This window comes from Scomber scombrus, chromosome 15, assembly GCF_963691925.1.
Source record: "Scomber scombrus chromosome 15, fScoSco1.1, whole genome shotgun sequence".
NCBI lineage: Eukaryota > Metazoa > Chordata > Actinopteri > Scombriformes > Scombridae > Scomber > Scomber scombrus.
This window is the reverse complement of record NC_084984.1, coordinates 1,053,853-1,076,048: the sequence shown is the minus strand read 5'-3', so window position 1 is coordinate 1,076,048 and position 22,196 is coordinate 1,053,853. Positions and strand designations below refer to the sequence as shown.

The 22,196-nt window shown below is 37.6% G+C and overlaps 1 protein-coding gene across 1 annotated transcript; it reads right to left on the bottom strand.

Moving 5' to 3' along the window:
- Positions 1-7,280: 7,280 nt before the first annotated feature.
- Positions 7,281-20,150, bottom strand: LOC133995048 (uncharacterized). Its single transcript, XM_062434330.1, has 3 exons — positions 20,121-20,150; positions 13,351-13,406; positions 7,281-8,827 (listed from the first exon to the last, which is right to left on the bottom strand). The coding sequence occupies exons 2-3, from the start codon at positions 13,371-13,373 to the stop codon at positions 7,309-7,311; spliced, it is 1,542 nt and encodes a 513-aa protein (XP_062290314.1). The 5' UTR covers positions 13,374-13,406; positions 20,121-20,150; the 3' UTR covers positions 7,281-7,308.
- Between the last annotated feature and the right edge of the window lie 2,046 nt (positions 20,151-22,196).

Below are 22,196 nucleotides of genomic sequence, written 5' to 3'. Positions count from 1 at the left end.
GAATGGGGAACATCACGCCCACCATCTGGTAATGTGTCTGTGAACAGACCATTTGAAAAATTGACTGTAATAAAGGTTATGACTATTTATGTAGGATTTAAATCCTGCTAGCTAGTTGTCAGGAGGGAAGTGAACAACTTCAAATGAGTGACTTTGAAAATGGCTTAGTATTGAGGAAATCTGACCCTGTTGACTGACCTTTGACTGTTGGTATGTCACATCCGATATCCGCTCCCAGGTTTTTTGTTAGAATAATACTTCTTTTTTTTAGTCCACAGTTTGGAATAACTGCCTTAGCTTTACATTTGGATAGTTTGTGTTATTGTTATGTTAAATGTGAAGACATTGATGACTAAATAAGCTCAGAGCCTTGGATGTGGGGACCAAAGTAAGGTGTCAAGTAATCATTTATCGTGAGGCTCTGGTTTTGATGTTGCATGACCAGTGAAAGATGTGCATATGCATATACGTTCTGCTCTGTGGTCACCTTCAATTGGGTAAAAAGATATAGGTGTATATGTTTGACCAATCACAGTTGATTTCTTTGTTCTTTTAGAAACTATAATTTAATCTTTGTCTTTGATTGTTGAGATGAGCTGAGGTCACTCTGTGTGTGTCTTCTGTCTCCTTATTGTACATTAATAATTGTTTAAACTTCAACACAGCAGTGTTTTGTGTATGTCCCACTTGATTTCACAACTCAAAATCCTGGAGCGTTAGAACTGGCCACCAGCACAGAATATGTAATCTGCTTTTGGAGAGGTGGAAATAAGTGAACTCTGCAAACGAATCGGGCTGCCAACTCTTAGCGCAATTAATGGATTTAGGGAAATCATCAAGAGCACCGGGGATGCTACACCTGATGACCTCAGGCCTTTAATGAACTGTACGAAAGTCATTCCATGCAGCACTGCGGAATGCGAAAGGGGGTTCAGCCAGATGAATCTTGTAATCTTGTAAAAGGGTATTCGCGTTGATGTTCCTAACCCTAACCACTAAACCAGTGGGATCACCAGGATACGTGACGACTTGGCTGAGGTGCCATCGCTCCGCTGAAGACAGGAGAGCGAGACCTGCAACCGACCCCTGTAACCCATCCTGACCCATTGTGGCGATTAATTTGACTGTGGAATCGAAGCCTAATGAAAAGCAAAACATCACAGTCTCGGTCTGTATTATTGTAAATTGGTATGATTTGTGTGTGTGTGTGGTTATGAGAAAGAAGCAATGCAGCATGCATTATAATTGTTGTTGGTGATGCTGAATTTTTGTAACCGATTAGCTATAGTTTCTGTATCTGGCAAACTTTAACCTTTTTGTGTGTGTGTGTGTGCGCTTGCAGTATTTTTTTTTTGATGACGTTATAAAAAAAGGGTCCCCCCACTCAAAAAATCCCAACTACACCACTGAGCACATATGTATCCAGTTATTGTTGCCTCATGCAACTCATCTACCACATCTACATTTGTCATGTCATTGCTCACCTCTAGCCATTGATGATTAAATGCATCTGCATTTTTTTAAATGGCTCATGTTTAATTTCTTAGCAGTTTTGTTTTTCAGCTTCTATATGATTTAATTGAGTTGAAATAAGCACAGAATAAGCGCAAGACAGCAATGGTCTGCCACAATACCCATGCAGGGTTGTGCAGAGGATGTTAGAGAGGAAAGGGTCCAAAATCCTGAGCAGCCATTTTTGCAAGTAGTTAAACTATGTGTGGAATGGCTAGTTTTACAGTTTTAAAAAGGAAATTAAAATGTATGCATTAAAAACAAACCTATGATTGAGGTTGCTTCAAACACTACGGATCACATACAACACTGAAGGTTGAAAGATATACACTTAAGCTACAATTCTAAAAAGTAACATATAAGTGTTAGATCAGGCATATTTAGGATAAGTATTTTAAATGGCAACATTACTTCATCACTTCCATTCCTCCAAAAAATACTGAAAAAAGCATTTCAAGCATTACATGCCTTGTTGGTGACACAGATTTGTGTGCCCTGACGTGCTGTAAAAATACTGCCATTGCTACAACTTTTGATAAAAAAAGATAATTTAAAATTACAATTTGCATTTTTTAGTAATGGAAACTGGATTTTTCGTGTTTGATTTACCAGATGAAAATCCATAATAAGGTCAGAAGACAAAATTATATTTTAAGAAAAAAATTAAATGGAAAATGGCTCTATTTCTTTCGTTTTTCAATTTGTGTTTCAGAATAGGAAATTGAGCCTATATAGATTGTAAATGATTACTGTTGAGTTTCTTATAAATAGGCCTACATCTGAATTTTGGTACTGGTTCTGTTATATTCAGTAATATTCAATATAAAGTAAGTGCGGGTCGTGTAATAGGCCAGCTTTGACCTGTTTCCACAGCCACAACCCTAAAGTAATTAAATCTAACTGAAATATGCTATTGTTTAGCAACATCATGTACAACAAGGATTTTACAATTATAAAACATAATATATACTTGCATAATATTATACAACAAATGTAACACAAGTGTAATAATGGTTTGTAATTAACAGTTAATTCACCTATGTTACTTACATTGCCATGATGAGGGTTCGCTGAGGATGCTGCACAGGGGGGAGGAACAGGTGTATTTCTTCTCTGAATGAGAGGAAAAAATGTAAAATTAAAATCAGGTTTTGTTTCTTTGTCATTACATTTGATTTTATACTCTTAAACACTGTAGCCATTATTTAACTCTACATTGTGATTCATATTTAAAAACATATCATTTTAAAACACAATATACTTCATACTCAATTTCAACTGTCACTGAAGACAATCACATTTCAGCATTCAGTGTGAAATCTGTGTTAGGCCACCACCCAAGTGTTACTCAGAGTTAAATCTGTAATTTAGTGAGTAACCATGATAAGAGAAGGACCAAATAAGATCAGTTTCAATTTGAGTTTTTGTTTTCTAACTAACTGCTGTTTCTTTCTCATTTCTTTTTTCCAAGGAGCCATGCTTATTTACTTGATAGATGGATGTATAGATAAATATAAAGAGAGTGTGTGTGTGTGGCTTTTGGTTTTGTTTCTGCTCTTTTTTGATTGCTTTTATAGTGTAAAGCACTTTGTGCTGCATTTTATTGTATGAAAAGTGCTCTATAAATAAAGTCTGATTTATTGGTTGATTTATAGTAGTTATTTAATTTGGGCCTTATTAACTATTTTTCAAAAAGAATACACATAGAAATAAATAAATAACACCACTGCCCGTGAGTTTATAATAGTTCAGCTTGGTGTTTCAGCTCGTTGTGTGACCATGGCAACCACAGACACAACAGAGAGGTAAACGTGATGATTTCTGCATGAATGATACACATCTTCACCAGCAGAGAACTGACAGATCAATGAAGAGAAAACACCGAAATAACATCAGCTTTAAAATCGATTATCTGGTCTGAGACAATAAACAGCATTTATGGTATCATCTTAGTTAGCAAAACTTACTATGGGTTTCTAATGATTCGCTTTGTTTAAACTGCAATCCTGAATGGATAAGAACGGGCTTCTGGTTCTGGTTCTTTAAAATCCACCACCACATACATTGTACTGGTGGTGGAGAGGGTGGTGCATGGTGGAGCTGTAATTCCGTCCATCAGTGAGATGAACATAGACTGAGTAACTGGGTCACTGTTGGCTTGGCTCAGTTTTATCTCTAAATAAATGTATACTTCACCTGTCCTGTGTGTTTGTTGATGGACCTATTTTTAGTGATGTTGCCTCAGACAGGACAGGTTTGAATCCAGTCCTGAACCTCTTAAAAACATTGTGGGCTCCTCAGTGGTGAAACCTTCAGCATGTTGGATTAAAAATAAAATACTGGAGTTTTGACCACTGAGACTTTTTTCATGCACCCTGGAAATAGAAAATAGGAGTTCTGTCAGAAATTCCTACTTTGCTTGAACTCATGAGCTTTCAGTGAATCTATGTATTGAATCACTGCTTTATTATTCTTACTGCACTGAATAAACGGACATCCCTTGGGAAAGAGACATTTATTGAAGATTCAGCAGATGATGATCCAGATCAACCACAACTACTATTCTTTGTATTTGTATGGCTTCAGATGGTTTGATGAAACTCTGCATTTATTAACAATAATTCATGAGTTGAAAGAGAACTGCATCAACATGGATTTTCATGTTTAATCTTTTTATTCAGAATAAAACTAAATATATTCATTTGCATTTACTAGAAATCATGGATAGAACAAGTTCCCACATTGGCTTGTCATTTAAGATTTTTCTATACAAACACCATAATGCCAATGCAGTGACAACAAAATGAGTCAGCAAATAACACGTTTGATTTCTTGATTACTACAGAACCCAAAAAGTTTGATTCAATAGCAGCACAGCAAGATTTTCTACATTTTGACATACAGTACATATCTCTGAGTTTGGTAAATCTTCTGTACAAACTTTGATTAGATTTAAAACATTTTTTTTTACAGCCAATCCACATAGAAAGAGACTAATTTGATGTTTTTCACAAATGCATCAATCCACACTGACCTCCCACGTTTTTGTCGTATTAGTGTGAAGCATAAACTCCACACAGCTGTTTAAATCACACTGCTCAATATACTTGAATTACTGTAAACTTTTTCTATATCAACTGATCAGCTCCTAGTCTACTTAAGAGTTTTCACCATAGGTAGATTCCACTCACTTGTTGCTTAGGGACAGGAAATTAAATCTATGGAGTAAATTACACAGCTCTCCGTGGGCTAAATAAATATGTGCTATTTTTCAAGAAGTTGGGTTGCAATATATGTATGGTAATAATTGATCACGATCTATACCCACAAGAACAAAGCTACCTGCTGTGTTTGAGGCAAAATGGTTAAATTATATTTTGTTAAAACCCAAATTATGAACATATATTCAAATCAAGCTCAGTTATGGCTCTGAATCCTACATTACAGCAAACCTAACAAGAAGTCAAAGCTCATTTTAGCACAGCTGAGAACAGGAAGTCTTCCTTTGAACCTTGAAGTTGGCAGATTTAAAAAATATTCAGGAAGATGACTGGTTGTGTGAATTGTGTGAACTTGGAGAAGTTGAAAATGAGTCACAATCTTCTTCTGTATTGTCCTTTTTATGATGAGTTAAGAACAGCGATATCTAATGTCTGTTCAACAACCAGAGATGTTATAGTGCTCTGATGATGACAGAATGTAGTGGTTGTTTAATTTTAATGTTTATAAGTCAGCTACTTGTGTCTCTAAAGCTTGGAAAAAGCATCAGGTATGGTGTTGCAAAGGTTAAATTCTGGAAGAAAGAACAATGGTTTATTTGTTCTGGTATCTGGTTCATGCCTCTTTGTTTTTCTTTTCGTGGTGTCTTGTAAACCCATTTGGGCTGGACACTTCGTGCACGACCCAATAATAAAATTAAAATCAATCAATCTATGAATCAGAATTAGAAACAGTCAATATCCTCCTCTGGAGCTGACATGAAAACTAAACTAGTTCAGTGAATGATCTGATGTCATTCAGCCAGGTGAAAACAGTTTGTCCTGCTGATGACAGACGACGGATTGGACAGATAGAACACTTCAGTAGTTCTGCTAATGTCTCGCTTTCTCTCTGGATTCCATTTAAGAGATATTTTAGGCTTCTGCCAATGACAAAATAACATCCAAATATCAGAGTAACATCACAATAACATAAGATGAAAATCACATTGACACCAGAATGCATGTTAGAAAAACTTTTACAAAGAAAAAAAATGTTTTTTTTTAGTGGCAGTAAGAAACATAACAGGATTATTTACATTGTATCAGAGAGCAGACAAAGCTGTTCCTCATAAACAGTGACACTATAGGACCTCTTCAGTCCCCATAAAATCATTGACTTCACTGTCAAACTTTGTTTTTAGAGAAAAAACTGCACCGACAAGTTGAATGATAGTGACCATTTTTTGTTGTTTTGGTTTTTCACAATTTATTTAAAATGACTCAAATGCTGAAATGCTGACTTTCACTTTAATTTCAAGGTGTTAACATCGAAATAAGAAGACTGTTTCTCTTGCTAATAATGCTGGTTTTGTAGCACAATATGCCACAAAAGAATTTCTTCCTCACAGTTTGTGATTGGCTCATTTATTTGTACACTGTGCCAGCTGTATCGAGCGTTCAGGCAGAGCTGAGTACGAACAGGACACATTTTTGTAATCTGAGCGAGATAATTACCAGCTTGAGCTTGATTGTTGCCGGGTTCTATTTTAAATTTAGTAATTAGTTACAATAAAGAACAGACTAAACACAGTGATGTTTCATTTAAGTTTAGCTTTTGTCCTGTCTCTCGATGTTTTGATTGAGGCATGTTAGTGGAGGATAAACAGAGTGATCACACCTCATCCAAAACATACATGATTTGTGGACACGCTTGTAAACCTGCATAATGGGCAATCTTGTGTTTTAATGTTTAATGAAAAAATAACTGAATGTAACAAGTTATTATTAAATTACTATTACTATTAAATAACGTGTAGGTTATAGACCAATTTAGAACAAATTGTTTTGCACTGTTCAACCATGTCAGCACTTGCATTATTTTTCCATTTAAATAAAGGTAGCTGGATTTTAGAGAACACATAACTGTTGTTAAAGTTTTGTCTCAATGTAGAATATGAAATAATTATATCTTTAGGTTAGACTTTGATCACACTGATATGTTTATGATTTAGTAGTAACATCACACCATATAAAGCTGTACTGTCAAAGTAAAGAAGCAACAAGGGCTGAGTTCATCATTTGTAATGCATGATTGACAATTACCATAAGGGGTCTGGTGGTCACTAGGTAGGATGTAGTTAAGTGTCAGCTGATCCTTTATAGCTTAAGATCCCTGTGTCCTGGGATGTGTGACCCTTGTGTGACATGACTTGGGGCAATGAGTATCCATGTGTGCAGATGTATTTGTTTGTGGCTATATGCCATTGGCTGTAGTCATATAGGGTGATAGGTTTGACTAATCATACATTGACTGATACTTAAAGCATTATAAAATAGGTTGGCTCTGTATAGTGATACAGAAAGAGATGCTTTGCTTTGTGTGAACTCTGTCTCCTTATTGATCAATAATAAGTTCACTTATTTTTCCAGATCAATCAGTCCCTGTTCCTTCTTTTTGTGCCTGCGTCCAGTGTTTTGAGACAATTTCTATGACAGTATCATCCAATTTGTCCTCACTATCCTGCATAGTGATCAGATGGTCTCCTTACTTTAACCTCTTTTACCCAACATGTACTGCAGCCCTGCTCTGGTTCCTTCATCCGTGACTCTTCATCTCCTCCAGCTTCTTCACCTTCTCTGTGTCTCTTCTCTCCTTCATCTTCTCAATCAGGAAGTCCAAGTGGACATGAGTGGACAGTGAATTAACATTCAGGGCGATCTTCTCCAGATTAACAACATGTTGGTAGGACTCATCCAGCCACTTTATCTCCTCTGCTTTCAGTTTTTCCATCTCTGTTTGAAGATGTTCCATCAGGCTCTTCTTCATCTCATTTTCTACTTTGTTCTCTTCATACTTTTTTTTCATATCTTGTTTGGTCTTCTTAACTTTCCTGGTCTTGTTCACATATCTCCAGTTTTCTTTCACATGATCTGATGCAGGACACTTCCCTGTACATGAAGTGCAGCGACCTCCTTTCATGACCTCACAGTGTTTTGGACTCCAGGCCTTTGTGCATCCAGGATAGTGACAGTTCTCTTTACATTTGTTACAGGTGACAGCTTTATAGTCCCACCAAGCGTCAATCTTTTCTTTAATCTCCTCAACCTCATCAACTTCTACAGTGAACTTCTCATTCTTCTTCATCTCTTCTTCATGTTTCTTCAGAGCTTCTTCAGTCTGTTGGATCACTCTCTGTTTCAGTTCAATCAGCTGGATTCTTTCTTGCAGGTTTTGGATGCAGGCTGTCAGTCTGACCCGTGAGTTCATAACATCCATGGTCTTACTCAGTTTTTGAGATGCAGTTTTTTCTAGAAAGACACTGAACTGATTCATTCCTTTCATTGTATTTTTTTCAGCATGTTTCAAGTCTTCTATGTCCTCTATTCGGTCTTCATTCTGGCAGTTATCAAACAGGAAGTGAACAGGTTGGTCCTTCTCATTTTTGGCACATTTAATGTTTGCAGCTTCAAGAGCTTTCAGAGCATTTTTAGGTAGTCTTCCATTTGAATATGTGATGAGAGCAACAATACTTTTCTCCAGATCTTTCCCAAACAGAGACGTCACTGAATCAAAGATGTACCTCATACGATCAATCACTCGATTCTCAGTCGCCTTCAGCACCAGACCCACTGCAGAAAGTTCATGAACTCCATCGTATGAGCGGAACAAGTCAAATAATCTTTGACTGATGATGAGATCTTTTTCAATCCCTTCTGTGCTTCCGAATCCAGGAGTATCGATGATGGTCAGAGAGTAGGGCAGAGTTTTATCTTCATAACCAAAGATCTCGTACACGATCACATCTGATGTCTGACTCTCTGACTGACTTTTCTCCTCTCTCTCTACGATCTCAAACCAGATGTTGTCCTCAAACTTCACTCCCATGGTGTAGTTGACCAGAGCGTTGATCAGAGTAGATTTTCCTGTTCCTGTTTCACCTACAAGTAAGATGGTTTTGTTTGTCTTGTTCAGGTTTTTTTCACCTAGAGTCTTTCTTTTTAAAGAGTCAAAATTCTTTGTCACTGTTGTCAGTTTGTAGCAAGCAGGAGATCCTGTTTTGAGTGGAGTACTTTTGGAGATTATGTCCTGGTATTTTGATGAGGTGTTTTGATTCCTGTAAAAAGACAAATACATTAGTTCAATATTCATAAGTGAGACCCATTAAGACTAAAATTTTGATATTTTGAAACCTAACAGCCACCAGCATTAAAGGCAGTTAAATTAGGTAACTACTTTAAGTAATACAATTTTCAAAAGTAACAATAGCGGATGATGAATACATATTAGTTTAAAGAGTCCAGTGGAAAGAGAAATGTAGAATTTTATTTTGATTTTGACTTTATGGTTTAATTTTCTAAATGACATTTATGACAAAATACATTTATGAAGAACCTTTTTTGATGATGAAGATGAGACGTTTGCGTATATGTGGTAGCAGCAGGGTGTGAACTGCAGGGGAGCCAGGGAGAGTTTGGCTCTCCTCAATAAGATATGAGCTCCCCTGAAAATAATGATTTGTGAAATTTTGGGAAGTCATTTTCATTAACATGGATCACGTGTAAAATTGTAAAAATGTAAAAGTCCATTGAGGATGTATGATTCATGCAAGAGGGCTATTCATCACTAATTTAATAAAGATACTGGCTGCATGCTATTCTTACCATCACCAAATGTGGCAGTGCTGTGTCCTTGACTTCACTCAGTTTAATTGAAAAATAAATCTTTCTTGGTCGCTCAGTCTGTGCACTGGTGTCTTCTACTGCAAATGTTAGTGACAACCGACACTGATGTTGCATCTGCTGCTGGGACTGCTGTCAGCACAGACCTGCTAACACTCAGCCTGACAACACAGAACAAGCCAACAGAAGAAGTTGGATATGGGAGTAAAAGCTCAACAGCTCGACCTCTCTGTGTCTTATTTGTGCTGATAAACTAAAGTAATATAGTACATCACTCTGCCGAGTATACTGTACCTCCCTTGGCCGTATTGTATCATTTAGTGATGTTTGGTTTTGATCATTTAACTTGATATGTCATTCCTCTGTCAGTTGTCGTCCCCTGGAAAAATAAATTGAGCTCCCAAAAGATAAGATATAGTTACAAAACCAAAGCTAACATTAACAAAACATGTCTGAGGCCTACATCACAAAGTTCAACTTCATCTGTCTCTCTTTGTGTTTTCTGCTTTACTGATCCTAATATCAGTGACCCTGACAACCAGCATTATGAAGCTGCTCAACCAGCTCTGTTCACTATGATCCTTTTTGATCTGATCCTTTTAAATGATTCAGAATGTAAAAGTATCACACACTAACTCCCTTCACTTCATCAGCAGGTGACAAGCAGGGCATGGGAACCTTTTTTGGGTCTTGGGGAGTTGCAGCATTTATTCACTGATAGACAGCCTAAACTCTACACACACTACATTGCTATTTTCACAGCTGCTGACTTCATACTTTCTGCCACATACACACACATTCTCTCTAATGCCAAGTCAATTAATGTTACAGCCATGTGGGGCAATGTGCAGATAGAAAATATTTATTTATTATGTAACAGAAATGATCAGATTAATGGTTTACAAGGTGCTAATATGTTCTTGTTGAACACAATATCAAAAGTGAAAACTATCCCTATTGAAAATTATTCCAGATTGGGGATACCTCTTCTGACTGAGGTGGCTACATGAGGCATTTTTATTCTGATTGAGCTATTATTCTGAATATTACTGGAACATTAAGGCCCATGTAAATATGGCTATTGTGATACATTTGACATATCATTAAAATATGTTTAGAAACAGAAAACAAAGTGAAAATGTGTATTGGGGTTTTAGTATTGTACACCACGAGCAGTGAGTGCTGAATACAAAAAGTCATCATCTCTTATAATTATTATAAGATGGAGATGCATTATCCATGCCAAAATGAAGAAGACTCAGTTTTCTTATCATGACATTCAGAAATAAGATGATGTCAGCCATGACAGGCATTCTTCCAGAGAGTTCTTTTTTATGTGGTCTGTTGGACAGATGAAACATTTAACTATTTTACTTATATCACTGTCAGTTAACAGTTTTAAAGAGAGACTCTTTAACTTCTGATGAACAGCAGTAACTGCAACACCTGCTGCTACAAGTGATTATTCCAGGACTGTGGCACAATTAATTCTATTAATATCTGGGTGCTGAGGGTACTGCACTATTTGGGAGAGAAACTCTGCTTAGAAGGAAACAGACTTTCACATAAGACTGGGAGTTGTTTGCACATGCAACACATTTAACACTAACAAACTTTTAATAAACAAGCAAATATGGGTGCGCAAGTGGTTGAGTGTTTAGAGCGCATACCACATACGCAGCCGACCCCAGTTCGAATCCCAGCCGGAGGTCCTTTGCTGCATGTCACAACCTCCTCTCTCTCCCATGTTTCCTGTCTGTCTACTTCTCAATAAAGGTGTCTATGCCAAAAAAAATCTTTAAAGAAAAAACAACAAAGCAAACACAGAATCGCTCAGCTCTGTGTAGACTGTCCAATCATAGCGGGGCTTCAGAGCTACTGAGAATTGTGCTTGGAAAATCCCTTTGAGTGTTTGTGTGCATCAAAACTGCAAAAAAGTCAATCACACATGTAACTTAATGTAGAGTCAGTAGAGTCCCTCCTGCCAGCACATCCACAGGAAACTGCTTTAATGTGTCTGGTTGTCTAAATGTTCAAATTAAGCTGCGAAGAGGTCCTTTTCCAATATGCAGCGTTTCTGATCTCATCTCATCTCGGTGTCGCCTGAATAGTTACTTTATACCCCTATGGAAATCCACGTCATCTAATGTTATACAACACACGCAACAGCATATGGTATTCCTCTGACCATACAGTGTCTATAAACACAGAACCTCTTACAAGGTTCTGTTTATCTCCCATGTATCCCCATTGCTATAGATTTTACCTTAAAAGGCTCGTTACTGCCTCCCCAGCCCAGCGGACTGGAATGTACATATATGACTCACACTGTCCCCCACTGTCCTGCAGCTTAAGAAATAAGAAATAATATACTACACTCACATGTGGAATGCATTTATATCCAGGGATTGCAGAGAAGTATGAATGAAATCTATGAATATATAAAGAGAACTGGATACAGGACCGGTGCATAGGGGCCAAACTGTACAGTATAATTACAACATCACGTGATGCTATTGGGTCCAAAAATACTTTTTCCCATAGACTTACACTTTGAAAGAGACATCTTTAAATCAGCAGATGAATTTTTTTGAGTGTCACAGCCCCCACTGGAAATGAATGATCAAATCAGAATTTCATCAGTTTGGTCCAATCACATTTCTTAAGTGTAGACAAGCAACATGATTGACTTGTTTTATCCCGATTGAAGTTTGTCAGTGGGTGAACCTGGAAGTTAGCTGTCTCAGCAGGCTGAAGTCTCTATTGAGCATACTCCATGGCTGCATTGGGCCCGAGTGTGTGTGCAGTATGTTTTCATCTGGGTATTTCTTTACAGCAAGAAGTGGATTTTCATAGTATGGAAGGGAGCCTCGCCTCTGATGCTCTATCCACTTCTCTATATATACTATAATGGAACCGCGCATGCTTTTGTGGTTTGCATGCAAGTCTATGGCTGTCTGTGGATGCAGAAAGCATAATTTGGTCTTATCAATGCTTTGTACTGTGTGTTTGTGGCTCTCTGTTGCTCTCTGCACTGAAATGCATTAAGCCTTTTTGTTTCTGTGTTGAGGTGTGATTTTAGTGTGACATGGAAAATTCATTTCACAGTTTGTCAACAACGATTGATTCAGTTATTTAAAACAAAAGACAAAATAAATGTCCTTATATGTATGTTATTCATTAAATTAGCCAGTGACACTAAGTACATACATGAAGGGAAATGTAAAGAATGTGTATAATTTCACTTATTATTTCACTTTTGTTTGATTTCATTTATGCTTTTAAAATCTTCAACATCATTAAACTGCAACTAAATGTGAATTTTATTTTTATTATCATGCTAAATAGGCAGTAACATTCAAACAAATTAAAACTGGACTGGTTGAAGTAATGTTAACCATCTAAACCAGTGGTTCTTTTGAGCACATCATCTCTTCAAAGAGAACATTTGTCATGGCGGAACAAGCCACCCAACCCCAATATAACATGCAAGCAGAATATCTACACAAATCACAGCAGTTATTATAATTACAATATTGTACTTTTGTTATTAAAGAAGAAAGTTAGAAATTCCTTCTCATCAGCAACATCTGTGGCTGCTAAGCTTGTGTGCCCCCTTCTGTGCACCTGGTGTAAGACTATTACTATTGTAATATATATGATGTTGGGAACATGCAATACCACAGTGAATGCTGTTCAAAAACACTTTAAATATGCATTATTTTAAAACTGTGCTTGGTACAGTACAATATTATTACAAATGGCATTATTATGATTTCCTGTAACAGTAATTCTTACAAGAGTAATCAGTATCATAATATAAATGTCACAATAATAAGTATATAACGGGGTGTTAATATTTTACTGGAACATATTTGTTAACATTTGTTCACCTGTGTTGCAGTTTATTGTCTTTTAATCATGATATTAAATGTTAAAATATATTAATTGTACTCACGCTGCCATGGTGACTTGTGGCATGGATGGCTCAGAATGAACGTGTATATTTGGACTCTGTATGAAAGAATAAATGAAAATTAAAGAATGCTTTACTATACAGTGATATACATACAAATCATATCATATCACATACAGTATATATAGATATACTGCATTTATCATAAATCATATATATTTATAACATACATAAACATACATAATGGAAACTTGAGATGTGTCATCGTTTTTCTTTGGATAATAATGAAAACCATGATAAACATTGATGAAGGTTAGTATCAAATACCATACTTATACACTTATAATTTCACAGAGTCACTGTCAGCAGCCTCAAAGTTATCTGTGACACATGAAAAAGCGACACTTCAAACTAAATCTTATTGTGATGTTTGCCAGTGTGTTGACATTAATTGATATTTTGAATTTGTTGGCCATGTTATTTCTAGTTCAGTTCATTTAACTCAACTGATTTCACTGTTAAATGTTGAACCAGTTTAGAAAGTATATGGTGTAACAGTGTTGGGAGTAATGTGTTACAAAGTAACGCGATAGAGTACTTGGATTACTTTTTTGAATTGAGTAATCTAACACATTAGGGCCTGTTTCCCTGTTGCAGTGATATAGATGTGTTTAAAAGCCTGGTTGCAGTTTATAACTAGTATGTGAGCTTATGTTTGAGAAGCCACTTTAGTCCAATAAAGACTGTAAATGGAACATTGTGTCATTCCTGCTATTAATGTAAAGATTTACAGATGATGGATCAGACTTGGCTGTGTGATGATGGTACAGTCATTATATTTAAAGGAGGTCTGGACTAAAACTACATGAGGAATCACAAAGTAACACTAAAGTACTCTAACCAGTTACTGTTCTCACAAGGTAATGCTGAGATGGAACTAGTTATTCTCTAATGGCACTAACTTTGTAATGTAATTACTTACTTTTAAAAGTAACGTTCCCCAACACTGTGGTGTAATAATAAACATTACATTTATAATGTAGCTTATTAATGAAAATATGAAAGATTGCCATTTTATTGTTCTGCAAGTTACTGTATTTGCTTTATTAGATGATCATCCAACTGGTTGTTTAAAACCTGGCAATCCTGGTCTAAAACTATATCAGGTTATTGTTCCAAAGCCATCATTATACAATCTGTGAGCTGCCATGTTGAATTATTTTGTGATTCTTGGTTAGTGGATTTTTTGGCCTATGACAACTTCCAGTTTGAGGAAGGTATAAATGAAATAACAAGTGTTTACCTGATCTGTTTTCTTACTGCAAATTATTTTTCATTTTAATAGAGCTGTAATGTGAGATATTTCAGGTTATTGCAGCATTCCCATTTATTTTTTTAACCGACAATATAAATGAGTCTCAGTTTTCTTTTCTACAGTATGATCAATACGAAACTCTACTTGTTGAATCATCAAAACTCTGTTAGAAGTGATTAAGTTATAAGACTGGACATAAAGAGTTCAGGGTAGAAGTCAACTACAATTCTCAAGGTGCACTTAGGCAACAAACAATCAATCACTGAGCATCAAATTCAGCAAATTGAAGATATAGATTACAATGTTGAAAAAAGTTTACAACCTGCAGATAAAATCAGTTCACTTTTAATTTCTGGGTAATTTTGAGTGAATTCAGTAACTATGGCAACATGTTTTGTTTACATCTTTAACAATTAAGCTTTTTGAGTTCGTTATGTTCGGATTTACACCTCTGACTGGCTTATTCATCCTGGCAACAGTGGCAGAGGCTCATGGGTATTGTAGTATTGACATGGACAAAACTGTAATGCTAACTGGTGTCAGAAAATAAAACTGTAGGATTTTTACAGCATCCAGGAGAGTCCTGAGTTTATATGTTCAGTATCATCAAGAAGATAGACTAAAGAAATATTTGAAATGTAAATACAGAATAAGGAAAACACTCCCTGAAGCAGCAGATCCTCACCTCGCAACTTTATTGAAACATAGCTTTACTTTAGACTAAGATGCCATATCCAATAATTTAAGATTAAACCATTCAAAAATGAACTAAAATGATCAACAGAATGTAAAGATATAACAGTTTTGATGTTGATGTCAAATACATCCACGTATCGTGCTGAGATATTTGTTGAAGTTAGCATGCTAACCAGCTAACCAGCTAACCAGCTAGGCTGACCTGTCCTGTCTTGTAGAACCTCTTTACTCAAGAGGCGACAGTGAGTCACTGTAGTGTCCAGTCTGCCCTCAGTCCAACATGAGAGGATGAAGTAAAAAACTGCCCCAAAGGTATATTCTAACCTGTTATTAATCATGTTGAGAGTAGATGAATAAATGAAACAGTAAATGCAACAATGGCTGAAGCTCTTGGCAAGCGACCGTTAACACCACCGCCTGCTCTGAGCAAGAAATCAAAGACAAGAAGTGATAGAGATAGAAGCAAAATAAGAGTTAACATTGGGCTTGTTTTCCACTGCTGGAGACAACTCTTGGCAAGTAAAGGGATGACATTTGATGTTAAACTCAACAATTCTTATTAACTGGTAAGTAAACAGAGCAAATTTAGTGCAACTAACACCAACACAAATCGTACTGAAAAACATTCCAAATGGTGTTGATTTTTGTTGCTACTGTGGATTATAAGACAGTAATGTTATCTTGACCAGCTCTCAGAATTTCAGCAATTTGGTCAAATTGTGTGTATTCTGGGCCTGCTTTTAGTTAGCAGTTAGGATTAGGGTTAGGGTTTTTTATAACTATGGCCTGTTAGAGGTGCGCCTGTGGTTGAGTGGTTAAGAGCGCCTGCCACATAAGCAGCAGATCCCCAGTTCGAATTCCGGCCAGAGGACCTTTGCAGCATGTCACATCCCCTCTCTCTCTCACATGATTTCGTGTCTCTTTACTGGCAAGATTGGAAGGTTGGAAACTTCTCTACATATTTTTGATAGCTCTGCAAGGTTTATTAAACTACTTCTTCATTCTCTCATATTGGATTAATGGCAGACTGGAAGCAGCAGTGACTCACTATTGCCTCTTGAGTTACAAAGTGGTGCTATAAGAGAGAAAGGGCTGGGGCTGGTGTCTTACATATACAGTAGCACCTTCAAAACAAACCAGCTTTGCATTAAAAACTCCTCCCCTTTCTGTAAACTCTATTTCTGTCACTATCTGGATAAGAAGGTGCTGAGGCCTGGACTAAAAACTAGACTTATACTTGCACTACATACATGTTTACACTGAAGATTAACGTACACGGCTTTAATCCAAATCCCCCCAAAAATATGCATTGTCAGTCCAGCTTTCAGTTCAGAACAACTGGCTCCCCTTAGCAAAAAGTAGTATACTTGAAGTTCATTTTATTAAGTATGCTTGAGTGTAAGTATAGCAAGTATACTACGGACCATGTACTTGTAGTGTACTAGAAAGTTCACTAATTTAATACCTCTTCTGACTAAATTGGAACATTTTTAAGTTTATAAAAGTTTACTTTACTACACTCATCTATATACTACTAGTGTACTAGGTTTATACTTCTAGTCCACATGTTAGTTTATTGAAGTATACTTAAAGTATAGCACAAGTACACTCATCTATATGCTGCCATTGTACTAGTTATATACTATATGATGTTGAACATATAAGTTTATAACAGGGGTAATACCTCAAAGCTAATGTTTTTATTCTGCTAAATTAAATGTAAGCACGAGTCAATGACTTGACCTTAGATATACTAAGTATTAATACTTTGTGGCAGAAAGAAGTAAAAAGTTTACTAAAGTACAAGTAGAAGCTTTAGTATTAAAGTATAAGTGTAAGTCTTAATATTAAGACTTTTCTTTAGACTTTTCAGTATAAGCCAAGTTTACTTCACTATACTATTCCTAAGTATATAAAATATAGTATATAAAAAGTAAACTTCAAGTATACTGCCTCAGTTTTAGTATAAAATAAGTATACTCGTAGTACACTTGAATAAAGTACTTTTTGCTAAGGGTAATCTGTTACAGTGCAGCCAAACAATCCAGTGCTGTATAGTCAGTCAATATTCAGCCTTTCCTAGTATAAGCATTTGAATTAATGTATTATCTTTCATGATCTGATTTCATGCAGAATATGACACATGAACAATAGCAGGGCAAAGTGAAGTGTGTTACCTTGCTGTGGTTGGAGGTGTGCAGTCTAAGAGCTCCCTGTGGCTGCTCCTTCTTCTTCCATTACTCCCTGACAGATTTACAACTCATCCACTGGCAGGAAATGAACAAAATGACAGTTCTCTTGTTTTGTAGGCGCATTTTTGAACGTTTCCACTCAGTAAAAACTGAGAGGGAAAATCTGCATGTGTTTCCTGTTCTTCACAAAAAAGCCACCCTGTGTTTCACCTGTTGTCCTTTAATGTAAAGCAGCAACAGCAGGAAATGTTGAGTTTGCATCAACAGTAAATGAAGATAGAACTGATTCAGATGAAAGCAGCCAATAGAATAAGACAGATATCTGAGTATAGGTACCAACAGGAACGCAGGAAAGAAACTAAAGTTCAAACTACAGAGATTCATAGAAACAACAGAGAGCTGAACACAGAGAGAAAGTTATTCAGTTACCCCATCTGAAATTAATCTCGGCAAACTTGGCAAAGACTGACCCTGAGCTCACAAACCCCCTGCAGAGCTTAAAATAGGCAAACACATCATAAAGAAGCTTTCTAAATTCAACAACCAAATACTAATACAGGAGGAGGCTGTGAGTAAGTTACATTCTGATGCAGCTAGCAGTGTCGTAGCGAAGGCAGAAGTCTGTCTTGTTGTAGGCTGACTAAATGAGCTCCAAATGTTAGACCAGGGTCCTACATGATTGGAGGATGTATGGATCATGTGACTATAAACTAACTGCCATCACTGTCTGAACCATCATGAGGCTCCATTAAAGTCGTACTGCACACTGAGAAATGTTTGTTAAGCTGTAAACTAAAGGATATGACTGTACTGTGATACAACAACTTAGTGCTATTAATATTGACATTGAGCCAAATTTATAAAAATCTGCATGCTGCAGTAGAGAGCAGACAGAAGCTCTGTCATTTCTGAACCTCTCTGTTACGGTGAGGCAGCACTCTTCAGATGTGACAACAGCTGTACTCTGTAATTGGTTAAACATTTGAAATTTAAAAAGACAGATGCTTTCACAGTGAAGTTATCAGTGGCTCTATTGGCCCCTCCATCAGCATGGCAGTGTTTGTGCCAACTGTGTCAATGAGCATCATGATGTTTATCTGTGAAAATACACTAGGTATGAACCTAATTACAGACCTCTGAATCACCACCCATATCTCTGATTATTCAGATATGTTTGAAGTGTAACATCACATCGTATCACACAACATAAATGTTTATCTATAGTTTTTTTAAATGTTGTAAATCACCAAAGTGAAATACGAACCAAATATAGTTAAGTTCAACTTCTTCGGCTCTCCTCACTTCTTCACTATTTTCTTTATGTGTATATCCATCTCTGCTTTTGTTGCTTATATTATAGTAGTATTATTAGCTTCACGTTTCAGCCCTGATGGCATAGGAACACGTGGAACGACCACTACCTTTAATCACAGGATTATGTGGTGGTGACATGTAATGTATAAAATGTACATGTCAGTACCACAGAAACAATACCAATGTAAAGTCATTGAGGATCCTCTTTCATGATGGACACATGAATTCCCTGGTTCAACAATGTCACACAGTGGGCGGTGGTTAATATTATTTTCTATCTATTTTCTTCATTAACGGGTGTGATATAACTGTGTTTTTGGTGTAATATGGTTTTTATAGTTATTACAGATGGTTTATTCCTTATCATTATTAAAAAAGCAATTACAGTCATGTTAAGGTTTTATAAACAAAAAAATCATATTTAATGTACTATAATAAATTTAGTGAAAAGATGAAGATGATGAGATAAAATATTCCTAGATTAGAAAAACATAATACATATTTCTCTGTCCCTGATCTGTTTTTGATATTGAAGAGAAAAGAAAATCAGTATGTCAACCACATTCGTTTCCTTTTCTCTTCTCAAACCAAAATATACAACTCATAACAATTTTATTCTGTGTTAACAATGGCACACAAGGATGTTATTTTTGTTTGGATGTGTAAAAAACAGACCAAAAATCTCTGAATGTACTTCACCGGAGCATGAACTAAATTCTCCATTGCATAAAATCAAGTAGGTTGTATGTAAAACCAGATCAAACTATCCTCAACCTCATTGCTTGTTTATGTTTTATATTTTACTACCTTTTTTCTTTCCTCTTGTCTTTTTCATTTGGTTTGTGATCTGCATGCTCCAGCTGAAAACAATCTGGTTTCTGGCAGTCATTTTATTTTTGGCACCACACAACATGAGAACTAGGAATTGATGCAACTACATCAAATTGAACTACTCACCGAAGGCTATAAGGTTATAAGTCTCTGAACTAAACAACGTAACGTGACCAAACTCTTCACAATGAAGGAACACAGAGTGCTGTGTGATTCACTGCTGTGTTTTTAATAGTTCTTAAACAACAACAGAACAATAAAATATACCAGCTTTGATACAAACCCCATACTTGTTAGTAGATTAGTTCATTGTTGGTTTGGATTCAAACATGAAGACAAATAGAGAAAATCTTCAAAATTATCCTTTAATTTATGCTACAAATGCTATTTCGAATTTACATTTTTTTTCCTATTGTTGCATTTGGACATTTGAATTAATGTATTATCTTTCATGGTTTTCTTACCTGTGTGGTGAGATTTGGTTCAGTGTGAGGAGGAGCAGGGCCAAGTGAGAAGAACTTGTTCTGATCAGTCTTTATAACCCCTCAGGAGAGGGGGGCTGACTCTGCATGTTTTTTTATGTTAATGCTCAATGACTGCAATAGGGAGGGCGGGTACAACAAGACACTTCTGCTTTCAGAGTGATGTATTGAAACATGAAGATAACATAAAAGCTTTCTCAAAGCAAACTGCATAAACGTTGAACCGCGTGTGAAGTAAACTGCTCCACGACATAGCCAGTGATGCGATGTGCGTCAGTAATAACTGTCTGTGTGACACACAGACAGAGCATGTCACATAATGCGAGTGAAACGAATTAAACAAAGCTTCGAAAATATGACTCTATCATTTTTGTAATCGAATTATTCAAATAACTCGAGTAATCATTTCAGCCCTACTATAAACTGCGTATACAGAGAGAGAATATGGGGGGGAAAAAGAAAAATGCCAGTGCCGGTCTTTGCTACCAAATCTGAAAGGAGACACTTAGACATGTCTGACGTGTGTGTAGTTTCCTTATCTCCCCTCCCTCTGTGTATGTGACTGTTGTGATGTGTAGTTTGTCCTTTTCCAGATCTTAATGGTGATGGTGGCTGACGGATTCGGGTCCTATCTGCTTCACAGCACCTCGATGTCCTCCTGATCAAATTCCTCATTCTGGGTCTCCTCCCAGTTGGACCTGGAACTCTTCTAAAGGGGGGCGTCCAGAAGGATCCTGACCAGGAGCCCAAACCACCTCAGCTGGCTCCTTTCCATGTGAAGGAGCAGCGGCTCTACTCCTAGCCTCCCCCGGATGTCTGAGGGTTGGGACGTAGACTGACTGCTAAACTGAGAGCTTCACCTTCAGGCTCAGCTCTTTCTCCAACAGGACGGTCCTCACTGCTGATGCTGCACCCATCCACCTGCATCACTGCTGATGCTGCACCCATCCACCTGTTAATCTCACGCTCCATCTTACCCTCAGTGTGAAGAAGACCCTGACATACTTAAACTCCTCCGCTTGGGGCAGTAACTCCCTCCCAACCCTCAGGGGCCAGTCCACCAGTCCCCTTTTTTAAAAATGGGGACCACCATCCCGATCTGCCAATTCATGGGCACTGCCCCTGTCCTCCATGCGAGATTGAAGAGGCATGTCAACTATTACAACCCCACAATGTCCAGAGCCTTCAACATCTCAAGGTGAATCTCATCCACCCCCAGCGCCTTACCACTGAGGAGCTGTTTAACTACCTCAGTAACCTCTGCCAGGGATATGGGTGAAGATTCAGCTCTGCCTCCTCCATAGAGGACATGTTGAGTTCCTCGAAGTGCTCCTTCCACCGCCCCAACAATATACCCAGTCGAGGTCAGCAGTTCTCCCCCCTTGCCGAAAACACCCTGGTCTAAACCCTGCTTGGCCAGCCCGTACCTATCTGCTGCTTCTGGAGACCCCTGGGCCAGCCAGGCCCTAAAGGCCTCCTTTTTCAGCTTTACGACTGCCTCACCGCTGGTGTTCAGCAGGTTCTCTGGTTTCCGCCCCAACAGGCACCGACGACCTTCCGGCCACAACTCTGAGCAGCTGCCTCCACAGCTGAGGTCTTGAACGTGCCATGTCCATGCCCTCACCCTCCACTGGGATGCAGCAGAAGTTCCTGCAGATGTGGGAGTTGAAGATCTCATGGACGGGGGCCTCCACCAGACGTTCCCAGTTCACCCTCAATACTCATTTAGGTTTTCCCAGGTTCACAGCTCTGCTCCTCTCTTCGTCTCTCTGTGTGTCCAAGACATACGCAGGCCTAATGACACAACTACAAAGTCGATCATCGACCTTCAGCCTAGGGTGTTCTGGTACCAAGTACACATATGAACACCCTTATGCTTGAACATGGCGTTTGTTATGGCAATCCATGACTAGCACAGAAGTCCAATAACAATACATACCTCCTAATCATCCCCCGTGGTCGTTAAAGTCCCCCAGCAGAACTATGGACTCACCAGGCCGCGCCCCTTCCAGGGCCCCATCCAGGGCCCCATCCGGAGTCCAAGAAGGCTGTGCATAA